The 17,345-nt window shown below is 40.4% G+C and overlaps 1 protein-coding gene across 2 annotated transcripts in view; it reads left to right on the top strand.

The window, feature by feature from the left end:
* Positions 1-15,834, top strand: part of HECW1 (HECT, C2 and WW domain containing E3 ubiquitin protein ligase 1) — a 250,387-nt gene extending 234,553 nt beyond the window's left edge. For both annotated transcript variants that reach the window (XM_041466427.1, XM_041466428.1), the window contains 6 exons: positions 130-228; positions 1,655-1,784; positions 5,666-5,812; positions 6,563-6,677; positions 7,928-8,126; positions 15,512-15,834. In XM_041466427.1, coding sequence (XP_041322361.1) covers positions 130-228; positions 1,655-1,784; positions 5,666-5,812; positions 6,563-6,677; positions 7,928-8,126; positions 15,512-15,623 — 802 coding nt within the window. In that variant the 3' untranslated portion in view covers positions 15,624-15,834. The remainder of the gene's footprint in view (positions 1-129; positions 229-1,654; positions 1,785-5,665; positions 5,813-6,562; positions 6,678-7,927; positions 8,127-15,511) is intronic.
* Positions 15,835-17,345: the final 1,511 nt, after the last annotated feature.

Genomic DNA, 17,345 nt, shown 5'->3' with positions numbered 1-17,345 from the left:
GGGAATAAATGTGAAAAACTAATTCAGAAACAAACAAGCAAACCAAAAACCCCCAGGTGCTACCTGTGCAAGTTTCTATACTGGAAATCTTGAGTTACACTTCATTAACTCTGCATTTTTATTTCACAGGTTCAGGTTCAGCGGTCGTATTCTTGGCCTTGCTCTCATTCATCAGTACCTTCTGGATGCTTTCTTCACAAGGCCGTTCTACAAAGCACTGCTAAGGCTGTGAGTACAACCATGCAACCATGCACAAGCAGCAATCCCACAGGGAGTCCTGCAGAGACTGCACACACCCTCAGGGAGTCACTTCGAGCGCACTGACCTTCACGTTCTTTCTGTTGTTGGTTTGTTTGTCTGCAATAGAAAATGAACACATTTTAATTTTTCTTTGCTTTCTCCAAGAATTTGCCATTCATAAATATTATGTTGACAAAAATAAATAAGTATGACATTTAGAAACACACATCAGAAAGTTCTGACACATAACTCCAGAGTCTACTACTGGTGAAAAGTTATGAAGATTCAACCAGGTGGAAGACTGAAAAACATCCTTGATGGAATGAAACAAAATAATAACGAAAAAAGGACAAGGGTTATATTAAGCAAAAATACATAATTTGTCGTGCCTCACTGGTGGAGTAGCTTTTCATTCTGAAACGTAACTTGGGTTAATTAAGAATGTTCATGTAGATATAACCAGGGAATGGTTTCTTTGGTCTTCTCCTGTCTTATTTTAGTAAGGGTAAGCTACCAAAAATATGTTATTTTCAATTTGAAGTTTATAAGGTTAATTTGGGTTGACAATCAGTCCCTCTTTAATTAACAGACTCAAGTAAAACAAGGTACACAAAGTTTTTGCAACAATAAAAAAAGCCATAAATATTAACTCAAGACTGCTATTAAATGCTAAAGAGCAGAATAAAGCTTAGCTTAAACAGTTCATCAATTAAGATGATTCCAAGTCAGCAAAGATACCTGTCTTACAGTCCTTTAAGTTCTTTATCATGTTATTCTTTGTTGGGTTTTTAAAACTATTATTTTTGCTGAGGTACAAAAACTCATATCTATATTGTACCTGATCTAGTCTGAAACTAGGTTGAAACCTAGGGTTCTCCCTGCATCCTTATTGCCCCTTTAGGGAATTAGAAACCAGGCTGCTCATAGCAAATCTGTCCTTTCAGCAGACAGGGATGGCTCCTTATTAGCAGAAATTTAGGCTGCCTGGTCTGCCCTGTGTCGGACCTGTGTTCTTACCTGGCAGATTATAGATAATAGATAATGGAAGCATTATCTATTATCTATCATCTAATAGATGATAGATAATGGAAGCAGCCAGGCACAGCATGGTGGGGCTGAAGGGACACATGTGCTTTGAAGTGCAGGGCATCCTGAAGATCCATGTAAAATTAAGCCCCAGGTCTTTTGACAGCAAATAATGCAGGCAGCCAACAAATTTGGCCTTAAGCCCAGCTATGCAAAGCAAACAGTTGCAGAACTGCTTCAAAAGGGTCTGTGAAACAGTCTTTGATGTTAACAAAACTAAATGAACTTCAGTTTTATGTTGGATCTTCAGTAAATTTGTTGACACACTTAGTAGGAAATCATCCTGACAGTAGTCACAGGATCATATATTTTTTTGTCTTGCAATCAGGCCATGTGATTTAAGCGACTTAGAGTACCTGGATGAAGAGTTCCATCAGAGCTTGCAGTGGATGAAGGATAACAATATCACAGATATCCTGGACCTAACCTTCACAGTGAACGAGGAGGTGTTTGGACAGGTGAGCATAGCTATGCAAAACATCTGAAAAGCAAATTTGAAGCTGACAAAGTTGAGCGTGATGAACATCTTTCTGTCAGAACAGATCTTTTAGCCTTTCAATAACATTTTCTTCTCCTACCTTCTGTTTCTTTCAAGCCACCTGTTCCAAGGCAGATGTTTATTCTTAGGCTGTATAATATACAATACCAGCCCCCCTACGGGCCTGTTGAGCCACACACTGATGAGCATGAGGAATTCTCTGGAGTACAGCTCTTCTCTCCAGGGTGTAGTTCACACAGATGTGGCATTTGGTGAATGCAAGAAATGTAACTTAAAGCTGATGTGACTTAAAGGGTGGAGGGTTAGGAGGGATAAAAAACATTTGACAGGTGCTGTAGGACCTGGCAATCCTTACCATTATTTTGTCTAATATCTCCCTGTTAGATTCTGTGTCTCTTACTTACCTTGCCCCTACTTAACAATTTGGTATGTATATCTATTTATTGTGCTTTCTGCAGCTCAGCTCTACCTTAGTCAGACAGTTCTCTGTAACCTGGCTGATCACTACAGCCTTAGGGAGAGTGCAACACTGGCTTAAGTGCAGTCTGGCAACCAGAATAAATGTCTCCTGTGGGATTCTTTGGGTTGCACTGAAGCCCTGATGCTCTTTGGTGTTGCAAACCATGCTGGATCATAACTGTCTCTGGGAAGCCTTGAAGGGAATCAAAACAATATTCAGACCATGATTAAGGATCTCCAAGGAGATACTGAAAACTAGAGAGGCTGAAGAACCAAGCTCACCAAGCATTGCAGAAGCTCAGGGGATGGAGATACCTTGTAAGGAACAGATACAACAGTGTCAAAAGGAGCAGAGCAATCAATGGAATATTGTCTTTTATACGCCTTATCTTACATGCATCACACCTGTGTGCCCTCACTGCTCTTTTGTGATTGGTCAATACACATCAGCATTCCATGTTTCTTTGCCTTCAATACTGTCCACAGGTCCTACACTGTTGTAGTCCATTAGGGATGAGGCTCGGCTGCAGCCCCATTCCCAATCACCACAAACTGTGTGCCCACAAGAATATCCAGAGAATGGCTCTCACCACTTGACAGTTCATTTTCCTGGAGGGTTTGCACAAAGCTAGCGTAGTTCTGTGAGCTAGGCAAGAGTTTGACAAGTTTCTGAGGGGAGGAATTCCAGCCCAGCTCAGCTATGAGCGTTAAAGTAACAGAAAGCAAGCGAGGCTTCAGGGAGTATATTAAAAACTGATTTTAGCCTGAGTATAGCAAAAGGTAACAGAGGATGAGCAGAGTTACGGGCAGATGGAAAGGATGGAGCAGAAGAATTAAAGTAGGAAGCATCTGTAGGAAGAAGAACACTGTTTTTCCACAGACTCAAATGCAGGAGTTTTTCATGGACTTGGAACTGAGAGCTTGCATGACATTGAATTCACAGTACAGTGGTTTCCCTGGAAGGTATGGCTATATGAGACCAATACACAAAGACAGAAATATACAGACATATTCACAAAGGCAGATGAGACAAGTTTGTATTTACAAGGGAAGACTACAAAGTTAAATTAAAACTGAGTTACCCTGATGCATCTGAAGGTAACATTTGGCACACTAATTACTTGTTATACTCTCCTCAAAGGAAAGAGAAAACAGTTACATAGGAGTCTGTTGTGAAAGATAAGAGATGGCTCCAAAGAGAATAGGAAAAATCACAATCTGTTGTAGATACTGTGGTATAAATGCAAAAGAATACTAAAAGCTAGATTTTGATGCTGTTTTCTAGTGCTTTATTTCCTACGTACTGGACACTAAACTTGCTACAACTAATGACGGGGGGAAAGGTTGGTTCTCACTGTGAATTACAACTATCAGAATCCAAGTGTCCCAAGTGAAAGTAAGATTTTCCTCTTGAAATTTACTAAGTGCTGACAGCAAAATAACAAAGAAATTGCAGTCACATTTTATGCTCACAGATGGATCCTAGTTGGAAATTCTTCCATGCCAAGAGTATCTAACCACTTAAATGCCATCTGAGCATTGCTTTGCTTGGTGCACGTGCAAGTGTAGATCACAGTGGGAGCTCTGCTAATATTTGGGAAGATGGATTTCAAGGGCTGGGTAAGGAAAACGAGAAATATATGGTCTCCTTGAGAAGCTGTATAGTAGATGGTTACAGCCCTTTTGTCCTGCTTCCACAATGGCTTTTTCATGGACCAGTCACTGCTGCTTTCATATTTTCTTGTCTCATCTCTGATGTGTATGGAACTTCTTAGGCTTTCAGGCCGAATCCTCTGTCTTGTTACTTTCTTAAGGAGAATTTACTCCATGTCACTTCCAACCTTCTTGTGTACTGGAACCCAGAGCACTCCTGTAACAGCAGAGATACAGTGTCAAATCAAGCACGACACATTTTTACTGGTGGGGGCTGAATAACAATTTGAGAATTTCACTTAAAAGACAGTTGCTTGTGACCCAAAGTACTTTCTCATGCTTTTACCCGGTAGAAAGTGTTCTTTCAGGCTCTCTTTTTGGATACAACCTGTCTCTGAGCCCTGGCAATTGTTCCCATCAGGTAAAAGGAATGAACTACATTGGTTGAAATGCCTCCTTGCTACTCTGAAACCTGATTCTCAATTGTAGCTCACACCTGCAGTTAATGCCCCCAAGAACAAAAACTCCAGAACAGGGACACATTGCTATCGATTGCTAGCCTCCAGTCATAGATAATTAATAGTATTTTAATGTACACAGATAACAAAAAGTTGAAAAAATCAATAGTTTTCTAGGTGTTTGTGGGAAGTTTTGCAGGAGACTTTGAACATCTGGACTTATGGTCATGCTTAAAGCTAGACAACATTTAGTCTTTGGTTTGGCAGATATACCTTAATGCCTCACAGCCTTGAAGAATACGGCATGGTAGCTGGGCCAGAGCCTTGCTTTCTGGACAATGCAGCATTGCTTGTATAATGGTGATGCAATGATTTGTGTTTGGGAATTTAACCTGAACCAGCTAAGAATTCCTAACTCCTTCCATCCAGCTTTACTTGTTCCTGCTGTTTCTCAACAAAGCTACTGATTAGATGACTCAGTCAATATTTCTTAATTCATAATATTGCAATAGGTCCCTAAAGTAAGGTGACCTAAATACTGCCTATGCTGTGTGCTGTCTGCTGGATTAATAAATAGATAATAATATAAATCGTACTAGTAATGAATATGTATTCATGCAGTTCATTTACTGTCTGTGGTGAACATCATTGTTACAGCAGCAGAAAACTGAAGAGAAGAGCAACATATTCTTCCTTTTAAATCAACTGAATTGAATGTAAAAAAAATTGAAAGACAAATACAATTTTCTGCCACATGGGAGGAGGAGTATGTGCTTGCTGGGTAGGATCTAGACTGATTCCTTAAATCGCTTCTCAATCTCAAGCCTTAGTAACCCAAGCCAACTAAATTAACTATTAAAATGCAAAGAAATTCTGCAGTTCTTGCTTAAAATAAGAAAATGTTATTTACAGTACAAACTCTTCTCAGGTTTGGATGAGTGATACAAAACTCTGACTCCCACAGTGACTATCTGTGCAAGGTTGCTGTACAGGTCTTGTTTTAGGTAGTGTATTGGGAGTATTCATTTTATGATACTTTCTTTAGCTGTTTGCATTTCTGAGTAAACTTTTACTAGCACTTGGGGAAGGATAACACTTGTTGCCTAAGAGACAACAAGTCTCCCTTCCAGTAGGCAAAGCCGTCTTCTATTCCAATACTGTGATTGCCTCTCCATCCTATTGTTTCCTGTACTGTTGCTTGGATGATCTAGTGTTTGAAACACAACATGATCCATACCATGCTACACCACTGTTTATCTTTGTTCTGTAGGTGACAGAGAGAGAGTTGAAATCTGGAGGGGCAAACACAGCGGTGACAGAAAAGAACAAAAAGGAGTACATCGAGAGAATGGTAAAGTGGCGAGTGGAAAGAGGAGTGGTCCAGCAAACAGAGGCCCTGGTCCGTGGCTTCTACGAAGTAAGTAGCAAAGTGATGCTTCCACAGGCATCCCTCCTTCATCTGAAAGAGTAGCACCCTGGTTAAATGCTTCATTGGTACCCTAGAGAACAACTAAACAGACACAAACAGCAAGGAATTGGAGTTCTTGAATCTCTACAGACAGAGACCTTGGATATAGTGTGTTTAGTGTTAAAGGAGAAAGGAAAGAAATGTGTCTTCTGAATGTGATAAAGCATTACTTGTGATGAAGAGTTAAGTACAACACTGCTTTCCACACTCACACATTGAGAGAAGTAGGCACTAGCAAATTTTTTTCTACCATGTTGTGATTTTGGTTAGGATTAGGGGTCCCTGACAAAGAAAGATTGTGAAGATTTGTACACTTTGATGAGAATCTGATGAAACACACTGTGTCTTCAGGGATTTGTTCCAGTAAAGTCAGTCCATGGGTGCAGTCCAAGCTTGCTGGTGGTATTCCTGGATACTGCTCCATTGCTGTCCCTGGATTTTGCAGTTTATCTTTGCTGAAGACCTGGATCTGAGGACATCTTTCTGGCAGAGCTGTTACAAGAACTGGGTGAAAACCTGTGGCTTTGCTGACCAACCCATGTAGTCACCTATTCTTGCCCCTCCCTTATCATACACAAACATGTGAATGCAAACATTCAAACTTTGTCAGTATAAAGAGCTGGCCACCAGAACCATAGGTTTATAAGACTTTGCTTCATTTCTGGTCTGAACTGTGCTTACAAGTGTTTTTTGTTCCAGGTTGTAGACTCCAGGCTTGTCTCTGTTTTTGACGCCAGAGAACTGGAGCTAGTTATAGCTGGCACTGCAGAAATAGATCTCAATGACTGGCGGAACAACACAGAATATCGTGGAGGTAAACTGCCTGCTCATGTTTGCTACTGTCTTGACTGTTTCAGTTTAAAACATGGAAGTCATGCTCCATCTTTTCTTTCTGTATTTTCTGAGGGAAAATGCCCTATTTTGTCCAGGAAATTATTGTGAAGAATAACTCCTGAAATAAAAAAACAAATAAGATCTCAGGTGTTGTGGTGTTATACTACTGAAATTGCTTCTGCTATTTCTATCCAGATTTTATCTATTCAATTCCTGCAGAGTTAGAAGGAGTTTTGACCATTAAGGACTGAAAAGGATTTGCACAATTAGATCTAAAAGTTACAAGTCATCTAAGATGACTGTAACTGAACTCTAAGCCTCACAGAAAGTAGCTCCACGAGTCCTCCTGGCTTCAGCAGGGAGCTAAAATCAGGAGCTGAATTTGACAGTTCCCAATTACATTTCAACAACTTACAGATCTTGCTTAACTGTCCCCTTAGCCTAAACTGTGTCAACTTGGATTTTTTTCCCTTGTCTGCTGCTTGGTCTAGTTTTGCTTTAAAGAATGATTTATCCAGACTGTCTTGGATGATGGAAAAATGTGAAATCCACCAATTCTGTACCACAAGTGGAAAGTTCCTGAGGTTCACATATCCTCCCCTGAAATACAAGGTTTCAGTCTTTGCTGGTCACTGTCCAGCCATTGGGTTACCTTGAAATATGCAGCTTACCACAAGCACAGCTGCTTGCCAGTGTTATTCTCCTGCTACATTTTTTTTATTTAACTTTCGAAACAGATTCAGCCTGGTATATGTTGGCTCTTACTGGCACAAACCAAGGCTCGGAGTCCCTCAGGTGGGAAGTTTGCCAGGGAAGGGCTTGTCGCAGCAAACTCCTCTCCATATGTCGACCACTGTTCCAATCCAAAAGAGAATTTACTTGGGAACCAGAAATGGTTAGCTTGTTAAGATTCACACTGTGTGGCATATTGCTGTTGGTCTTTAATATCGCATGCATGTAACCCCAGTTCTTGCCAAGAGATTTGTGAGAGACCAGTGAATCTCAAGTGGGTATTTGAGTTTCAGGGTCCGAAGTGAGTTAGTGATATTATAGTATCCACAGCCAGGACAAAATGGAAGCTGGGATCTACTGCTCATGAAGAGCAAGATACATTGTTAGGCCAGGATCTTTCCAGTAGGATATCTACTGCCCCATGCTAACGGGAACATTTTTCAGTGTTGCTCTTCTCAGTTAGGAGGGAGTGATTTTTATTTCTCTTGCTTGGTGTAGGCTACCATGACGGACACATAGTGATACGGTGGTTCTGGGCAGCTGTGGAGAGGTTTAACAACGAGCAGAGGCTGCGACTGTTGCAGTTTGTCACGGGAACGTCGAGTGTGCCGTATGAGGGTTTTGCCGCTCTCCGAGGGAGCAACGGCCTGCGGCGCTTCTGTATAGAGAAATGGGGGAAAATAACCTCCCTCCCAAGGTATGTCCCAACCAGGATTTTGTACCAGAATTGCTGTTAGAAACATAGGTCTGGTACTTCGTTGCATCTCTCTGTCAATTAATGAATACAGTAAGGACACCTAAAAAAAAAAAAAAAAAAAAAAAGGCAACAAAGAAACAATGATCAGTTTGTTGTTCTGTAATTATGTTCAGAGAAAAGTGTTTTCTTTTTCTGTCTTTTTGATTTGCAGGCTCAATTCAAACTACTTGGAATCTTTGGAAATGGTTAAGATTATGATTTCCACAGGTTCTCTTATTTTGATTCTGAAACAGATTCAGATCAGCAGGAGCCTGTCAACTGATTCTGTTCCCTTTACTTCCGAAGTGCTAGTAAAAATACTTGTGCATTTACAGAGAGACATGAAAGCCAAAATCTGTCTCTGAGTTTTGGCTAGAGACCTGAGTGTAATCCCTTCATTTATTCTGATGGTTGCACTTTTTTGTAATGAAGAAGCTGAGTGACAGAACTTCAGACCATGTGGTGACAATATCCAATTTGTTGCATCTAGTTCAGTCAGCCAGCTAGGAGCAAATGAGCTATAATGTCATACAAAATCAACAGACTTGTCAGTGATTCCCAAAGGAGGGGTCATCTTCCTTTTCAGAACAAAGGGGCAGGGGCACAAAGGGCTGGACTTGCCTCAGGCCACCCAAGAGAGTGATGGCACAGCCACTAATGGTTTCAGCTTTGAGTTCTGCTTTACCACTTTATGGGTGACCAGCACTCATTCTTCCTTACTGAAGTGAGTCACCTTTTCTTGAATGTCCTGACAGTTGCCTGAGGCTCTGCCCCACTGGGATTACAGAGCATTTCAATGCCTCTGAGATACTTTCGCGACTCAAGTGATATAAAACTCAAGTGGCCGTTTTATATCACATTTGCCCTCCAAAGGATGCTTTCTTCTTGCTCTTATCATTTGCTTTCAGCTACACTACAAAAGAGACCACTTTTATGGCACAGAGCAAAAATTTCATCTCATAGATCTCGCAGATATAAGTCAGACAATCAATTAATAAAGGGTCTGGTCCAGTTTTCTCATCACTTGCTCTCCGTGTTGTTTGCCCAGAAACATATCATAAAACATGGACTTGAGCAAACGCCTCAAGTCCTCTGGAGAGGCAAAGTCCAAATCTGGTCACCCTCTCTGTCCAAGCCTGCTCAAGCCCAGGTTTATGCAGTGGGAGATGCAGAAACTGGAGCCAAGGCACTGTATCAGAAGGCGTTCAGAGCTGACATCTTATGTGGACTCCCTCTAAAGTCAGGAAATGGGAGTAAGTGTTTTCAAGGAACAGTTCATCTCACCTGAACACAGACTTTTGAAATAGCTCAGCTGAGTCACAGCTTGTACATTTTGGTTTGTGTCCATCTACCATAAGGACTCTACGGAGATTGTATGGAGAGCTAGAGCCTACATGAAGCTAGATGTGGGCACTGAGATTTAAAACGAGATGAAAACCTGTAAGGTCAGTGAGATGACTCATGCCATCTGAGCTCCAGCCAGCAATGTGGTAAAAGAAAGAAAGCCTGAGAGCAGCAGTTTGCTATTTGTAGTCCAGATCCTGCTTTTGCAGTATATTTATATAGTCAGGTTCTATGTAAGGGTTTCAGAGCTTACCAAGGACATTCCTGCCTGCAGACAGTCAGCAACCAGCAGTCCCAGACTCTGCCAAGGGGTGACAGGGGAGGGTGGACCTTGGTGCATGCTCAGAAAATGCCCTGGCCTGACCCGTCAAGTTCTGGAAAGGTAATTGGCCCCTTTCTGCTCTGTTTAACTTTCTTTGTGAACCTAGGCACTACTTCTGACTCAGATTCAGTTAGCCTCGAGATTTTATGTTTGTCTGCTATCTCTGAATGAGTTGCTCTCCCTGACAGAGGCCTCCTTTCCAGGTGAAAGTTGGTAGCACTTGTTAGAAGTCTTAGAGCCCTGCATTCATTTTAGCCAGGGGGAAAAGAAACAAAACTTGCTCATGGGAAATGAACACAGCTTGATCACCATGAATTATTGCCTGCATTTTTGTAAAATTATGGGGTGCTGCCAAGTTCCCTAAGTCCTTAGTTAAGTAACTAAATGAGTATTATTTAAAACTTGTTTTTTAAATATCTGATTATGGTTCGCCCATGTTTATTTAGATTTATTTACGTACTTAAGACTTATAGGCTAAAAAAAAGTAATATGCTATATCCTGTCAGCCTTTTAGCCCTTTGACATGAGTGTAACTAACTTTACAATAACCCACAATAAATTCCCTTTTCACTTTAACTGCTGTACAAAGTGTTTAGAACTTTTAGCTCTATCAGGAGAGTCCATTGCTCTTTCTCTGTTCCCTTACTTCTGCTCTAGATGGCTGAGGTAGTTAGGAAAATGTCCCTTACATTTGGGCAATGGAGCATGCAACTACCATTTGCTTACAGTGAGCAGAGATGTGCTAACACCTAAACTGGATAGGTTAGTGCTGTTTGCATTTGCAACAGCAACATGGCAAGCCCAGTAAAAAAGGCAGGGTGTAAATTTCTAAAATGAAACACTTTTCAAAGAATAACCATAATACATGACACTTAGAGTGCTTCTTGAAAGCACTGAGGGTAAGCAAGACTTTTTCAGGAAGGTTGAACATCCAGTAACTTCATTCTAAATTGGTGGATTTGTTCATTACTACCAGCTCCCTGCATGAACAGGGTAATTGTGGTGTAATATGTTCATCTAAGACTAAGAAGAGTAAGATTACACCACTGTTTTATTTCTGGAGTATGCACATGTGCCAGACACATTTTTCCAATCTGTATTTACTTTCAAGATCACATATGTTAGAAAGATGAGGAACCATACAGCTTGGAGATGCTGCTCTAATCCCAGACAATGACCCTAAAGCAGGTTCCAAATAGACTGGCACCTTTGCAGATCTGTCAGTGTAAATCTGCATCATGGGTTCTTCCAAACTGGTATAACTTGTCATATAAAATAGCAGGTTCAATCACTTGTTCATCAAGGTTGAGTTTTACTCTTCCTATATAATATGGAAAGCTTTGTCCCAAAATGAAGGTGTTACACACTTAACTGGTTGCCAGAGTAGAGATGGTTGGAGAATTTTTGCAGCTGCAGCCTCTTCTGGAGCAGGAATCCTCTCTTCGCCTCTTCTGTGTCATGTAGGTCAGTAAATGGAATCAGTTTTAGTAGCAGTTCTGCAAGAATGGATTCTTGTTCCCCACCAAACATTAACGAAAAGCCACTGGTTTTCTACCTGGAATAGCATAGCCTCATTTGGTACCACGGGAGCAGAACTCCTGGCACAAAACAGACCTGTGTGAAGAACCAGCAGTGCTTTCTACTATAACTGTAGGAGGCAACAGTTCTTCTTAAATCCTCAGCGGGAAAAAGTGTTTGGTGCCTACAAATGCCACTGTCACACCTTGTGGTTGCACTTCTCACCTGGCAAAAACTCCTGCCACCTCCAAGATTATGCCTGTTTGAGTATCAAGTAAGTAAGGACCTCAGTGTGTATCCCAGGGATTCAAATAATCACATTTGACACAATGAGGTCACTTTTCCCAACAGTGCTGAGCTTCAACTACCCTTTCATGAGAAGAGATTTTAATTCAGCAGTGTAGTGTGTGTTATGTATGATGCAGATTGCAGTGCTAGTAAATATCTAATCTTTTGTAAGAGAATTCTGTTCTTCTCAGTTGGATGATCAAGTATTTAATCACCAGAGAATCCCATATAACAATTTTTTATAAGAAGATTGTGTGTGACTACAAAGAATTTTATTCTCATAATTTCCTTCTTTACCAATGGACTGAGTGCATGGACTTTGCTGTCTCTTACCTTTCCTTATATGCCATCCATCTTCTCTTTCGTCTTTTTTCAATACAACAGCAGTATCAGCTACAAATCTACATTCATCTGTTTAACACTGATTCCCAGACAGCATGTAAGTGTTCCCTCTTACAGGCAAAAGGAACAAAAACTGCTACTTGTGGGTTCTCAGATTGATAAAGGGGGGTTTGTGGGCTCATTTAAGGAAAGCAAGGTGAAAAGGAGAGCTGCCCAGTTTCTGCCTGGCAGGCATGATTATGTTAGAATGTAAGCCTTACTTTAGTAGATAGTTTCAAGCTATAATTAAGATAGCAGGGGGTTCTGTGCCCATTTTTACTGCCTTTGGATTCTCATCTTTATGGGGAATAAAAGAAGTGACAAAGAAAAGAAGAATGCAAAAATCTTAAAAGCTTATACTCATAATTTTTTAGAAAGAATTCTTAAAAGAAAAGAAATAGCATAGCCCTGTGAACAATGAGCAAGATTAAAGGTTCAAGCCCACCAAAACTATATTAAGCAATAAAGACAGACTGCCAGGAAGAATGAAATTTTAAGTGGTCCATTTACTACTTAACTTACTGGAGGATGAGGGCATACGAGGGTCAGAGTTGGTTTACATTACTTTATGTTGCATTTTCTTCTGGAGAAGCCAGAATCCTTCCCATAAAAGCTCTTAACAATGTAATTCTTATTCCAGGCCTCACATTCCCTGCACACCCTCTCAAATGTCAGCAGGCTTATGCGATAGGAGGCTTAAATCAAGAGAAGAAATATTTTCTCTTTGCTGTGACTACTTCTTGCACTACTGATGTGATGTTTTCACCCCAATATGTGTGGCAAATGTTCCCTGGATTATGGCTACTGTAGTCACTCTCACTGGAATCAGTAGTTGGAGGCAAACATAATCCAGGAGAAATTTACCCCTTTGGAGGATGGAGCACAGTTAGACAACAGTGGGCATTATGGAAAGTATCACTGATTCTTAATTGCCCTGTGTACTGCAGTATCACACAATATGTGATGAAAACCAGACAGTTTTGCACATAATTATCCTTATTGAAGATTGAGTGGGCTTCACAGGCATCACTGGAGTTGCAGTAGATCCACATTTGTTTCACAAACCAGAATATGAACTCAGGTTTTGCCCTTAGCAATGTATTGTGGTTTGCACCATAAGTAGGTAGAAGTGTAAACCTCACCTGGATAGCACTTCTGAAATGCTATTTTAATTTCAAATTTGATGACCTTTCTTTGAAATGCAAGGATTTTTTCTGTGAAGTTGTTGAGCTGGAGAACACAAGATTGTTGTTTAGCAAAATCTTTCAGTGTTTGTAGACATGTTAACATTTTTTCCTTTCTTTGCTCCCCACAATAAATTCCTTGAGACCTTCTATAGAAGAGCCCACATCTGTAAATCTCATAGTAATAAAAAGAATTGATCTTTTTTCTGAGTTTGGCTAGGTCAAGGATGACTAAAAGTCAACAGCGTTGCAATGTTGTTTCACAACCAATGTGAAATCAGATGGATAATGATCAGTCAAGATAAATGTCCGCAAGAAAGTAAGCAGCAGAGTCAGTGGCTGTGGATACGGCTGTACCACACAATAGGATGCACAGCAGCAATGTCTGAGATGCTATTGTCTCAAACAGTTAAATGTGCCACAGTTGAGTACCATACAGAGGTCTGGTTCTGCAAAACTGCTTTAGAAGAACTCACACCTGAGCCACCATGGCTGTGCCACTTCCAGTTCTGGAGCCCAGCACCTGACCTCCTCAAGACTGGCTATCTCTGCATGGGGCTGTCTTGCCTGTGATAAACATGTTCTGAATGGACTATGAAAATCCTTCTGTTAATTAACTTCCACTGGTTGATAGGTGTTGTCAATGGATTGTAGAAACAACTTATGTTGCCAAAGATTGTTGAGATAAACAATAAATACTGCAGGGATACTCACGGATAATACACATGAGCTGCCATGTTTAATTTCAAGAGATTAATTAAATAATGGCTTTATTAATATTCTTTTTTCACTAACGCAGGCATTCCGAGCTCATTTCCACAAATTCTGTGTTTACTGTATTCTCTTCTGAGACTAACCAGCTAATAAATCTTCATTCAGAAGGGGGAAAAGGACGGTAAAAGCTCTCCTAATTAAAAATCTGTAATGCAGTGAAGATTACGTGCCTCTGGCTATTTCAGTTGCCTGATTGCTTTTAATGATTCACCACTGGTGCTTGATAAAGCTCCTCCTCTGAATCTACGAGTCTCAGGCCAGCCCATCTACTAGCATTACATCTTTCCCACTTTGTGGGTGGCCTAAGAGATGACTAGCATGGCTTCATGTCATTTTCTCCAAGATAGCTCTGCTGCTTCAGTGTAAGAGAAATCATATTGACTTAAAGTTTGAGATAGAAGAGCTCAAAGTAAAACAATTCCATGGCTTTTAAAAATACCAGGGGCCTGAACCTCAGACATTGTTAGCCATTGAGGCTACATTTCCTTCTGTAAAGTTTTGTCAATTCACATTTATCCCAGTGAGCAAGAAGAAATAGAAATATTGCTATCATCATGTAAAACTCTAAGCTGACTGAAAAAAAACTGAACCAGTTTTACTGAAAATGTGCCCCTCCCATGTTCATTTGTTGAATGAGCTGTACAGTTTCCCAGTCAGTTGAAATGGCTGAACTGTTGGGGCAGGGACTGTTTCTTCACTGCACATTGTATAGCACCTCCCACAGTGAAGTGCTGTCTGCCTCTGGGTCTAATTGCTGCTGCCAGAAAAGCTGCAACAGGGTGGCGGCACGCATGGAACCCAATCCATGGCATTTTTGAAGATGCTGCCAATGTAAATATAAGATCAGGTAAATGTAATGGTAAAACTGGGGAAAGAGATGGTCATCAAGTTTGCAGCTTGCTCTGCACAGAATATTTTGCTTTTGTCTTGGGTACTACAAATAAATAACATTTAAAGGCCAGACTTGCAGCAGATGGCCAACAGCTGACTTGCTGAATATTTTCAGCAGCCTTCCTTCCTGAGTTAGCAGATCCCTGAATGGTCTTTTAGCAGTCAGGCCTGCCTCACTGCAAACACATGCTCAGCCCATTCTGTCACTATATTCCATCACATTGTGCTTGTCCACTGGTGCAAAACTTATTGACAGCTCATGTTGGATATACAGATGAGTGCCATTTTTAAAAAAAAATCTTGAAGCAACCAAAATTATTGTAATGAACTTCTCTATCAGGCCCTAAACCCCAGCTCCTCAGTGACCTCCAACATTCTTCTCCATCAAGATCCGTACAAGATCCCTGCAACACCCGAAGGAGGAATATCAGATCTTATGTTGATATTTAGCTTGTGTTTTCTATATAATATATTCATGTGCATGTGCACATACATTTCAGTACCTCATATTTTGGTGGAATTAAAAAGTTTTACTTTGAGTGAACCTGAATGTCTTGAGTCTCAGTAGATACTAGTTTTCTCAATTCGTATTTTCTCAAGTTTTTTAGATTAAGCCTAACATATAGTATATTTTCTTTTTGCAGGGCACACACATGTTTCAACCGTTTGGATCTTCCACCTTACCCCTCATATTCTATGCTGTATGAAAAGCTGCTGACAGCTGTTGAAGAAACTAGCACCTTTGGACTTGAATGAAGGGGTTCAGGCACTTCTGGTGTTTTTATGGCTGATGATGTCACCTTTCCTGTCCACCATCATTTGATCTTGGTTTCCCATGTTTTTATTTTTGAAAACAAAACAAAAATCAAGATTAACAAAAGCCGTGCATGAAGAACTGCCACCCTCTATGATCTAACCTTCATGCTTTCATCCTCTGTTTCCAATGGACTGCTAGTCTGTATGCAATAGAAAAGCAACTGTTTCAAGGTTTCTGTATATCTCTACATACCTCCATTAATAACAATGAAAATACAAATGCAAGTTACACTACACTTGACCAAATGTTAATAAATGTTTACTTCCACCTACGTTGATTAAAAAATAAAAAAAAAAAACTTCATCAAGCATTCCAAGCTTTTATATACCCATATCTTCTAAATCAATTCATAGCCCATCTTACTTCTTAATCGTTGAATCCAGTACTAGGAGCTGGTCAAATAAATCATCATCCATCCCTATTTTCCCTGTATGTATTGTCCATCTGAAAGACACCAATGAGCAAAACTGAAATTTTTCTATATGAACTCATGATCCACATCAGTTGTATCAGCTGGAACTGGCCCAGATACATGGTGCAGATAAGACCTTCAAAAAGTAAAAAAAAACCCCACCAACCTGTAATGCAATGCAAAGAATAACGGCGATTGTTGTGATTGTTGCTTGCCAGTACTGGAGAGAACTTGCACTTCAGAGCTATCGGGAGGGGCATCTCCATTGTAATGTTTACCACACAAGAAGCACAAGGTTGTGCACATTCAAGAAGGATGTTCTATTATGTAGCATAAAGGACAAGGCTCCCTTACCTTAGTATTGTATATGACAAGGAAAGGGGAAGTAAGAAGAATGTTCTACTCTTATGAATACTTTTGGGTTCTGTTTACCAGATCTTTGTTTCCTGATGTTTAAAATGTTCCTTTCTAAATGACAAGTCTAGACAATCCCATCCCCTGTGTCAGAAGCCATTTATTTTCTGTTAGGTTGGGCTAAACCATGGTTGCTGGGGGCGGTTTTCAGTTCTGTTGTTTCTCTTTTCTTGTTCAGTGGAATAGTCCATATCCTCAAGAGTGATTGGTTGTAGACAGAATGTTTTTGTCTGGGGTCTGTCAAACGAGAAGCTGCAGTGAATGAGGGTGTTTTTCAGGTATGAAGGGAACTGTAACTCTCTGGGGGTTAAGATTTTGGTGTACATCCTCTTGGAGGAAGCCCAAAGGCTCTCCAGTCATACTAAGTACCACTAAACTAAAGATCTTGCTCTTGTTACTGCAGACATAACCCTCTTCTCTTTGGTGTACTTTCCAACTCTGAATCCAGGGGGGAAAAAGGAAAACAGCAGTAGGCTTGTTTTCGGATAGATTTTACTGAGGCTGCTACAGTCAAACAACTGCTCTGATTACATTCTAGTTATTAATCTTTGCTGCCCTTGTTTTCCAACAAAATCTGAGAGACTAATCTCAGATTGAAAGTGTTTGTCTTAACTGGGAAATGTACAAAGATACAAAGTATCTTCTGACACTAAATATGTTAAAGGATGCAAGAAATACAAAGTGACAAGATTTGTGAAGGTACGTGAGAAGGTAACATCATAGTGTTTAGCGGCTTGCATGAAGTACAACACCCCCTTGGGGGCTTGTTACTGGTAGTTTTGTATTAGTTATGCTTTAGATCACTGTAAAATCAGGAGACCAGTTCAAGATCTAA

This window comes from Pyrgilauda ruficollis, unplaced genomic scaffold (genome assembly GCF_017590135.1).
Source record: "Pyrgilauda ruficollis isolate IOZ18807 unplaced genomic scaffold, ASM1759013v1 scaffold2, whole genome shotgun sequence".
Lineage (NCBI taxonomy): Eukaryota > Metazoa > Chordata > Aves > Passeriformes > Passeridae > Pyrgilauda > Pyrgilauda ruficollis.
The sequence above is the reverse complement of the archived record's forward strand: the minus strand, read 5'-3'. Positions and strand labels throughout refer to the sequence as shown.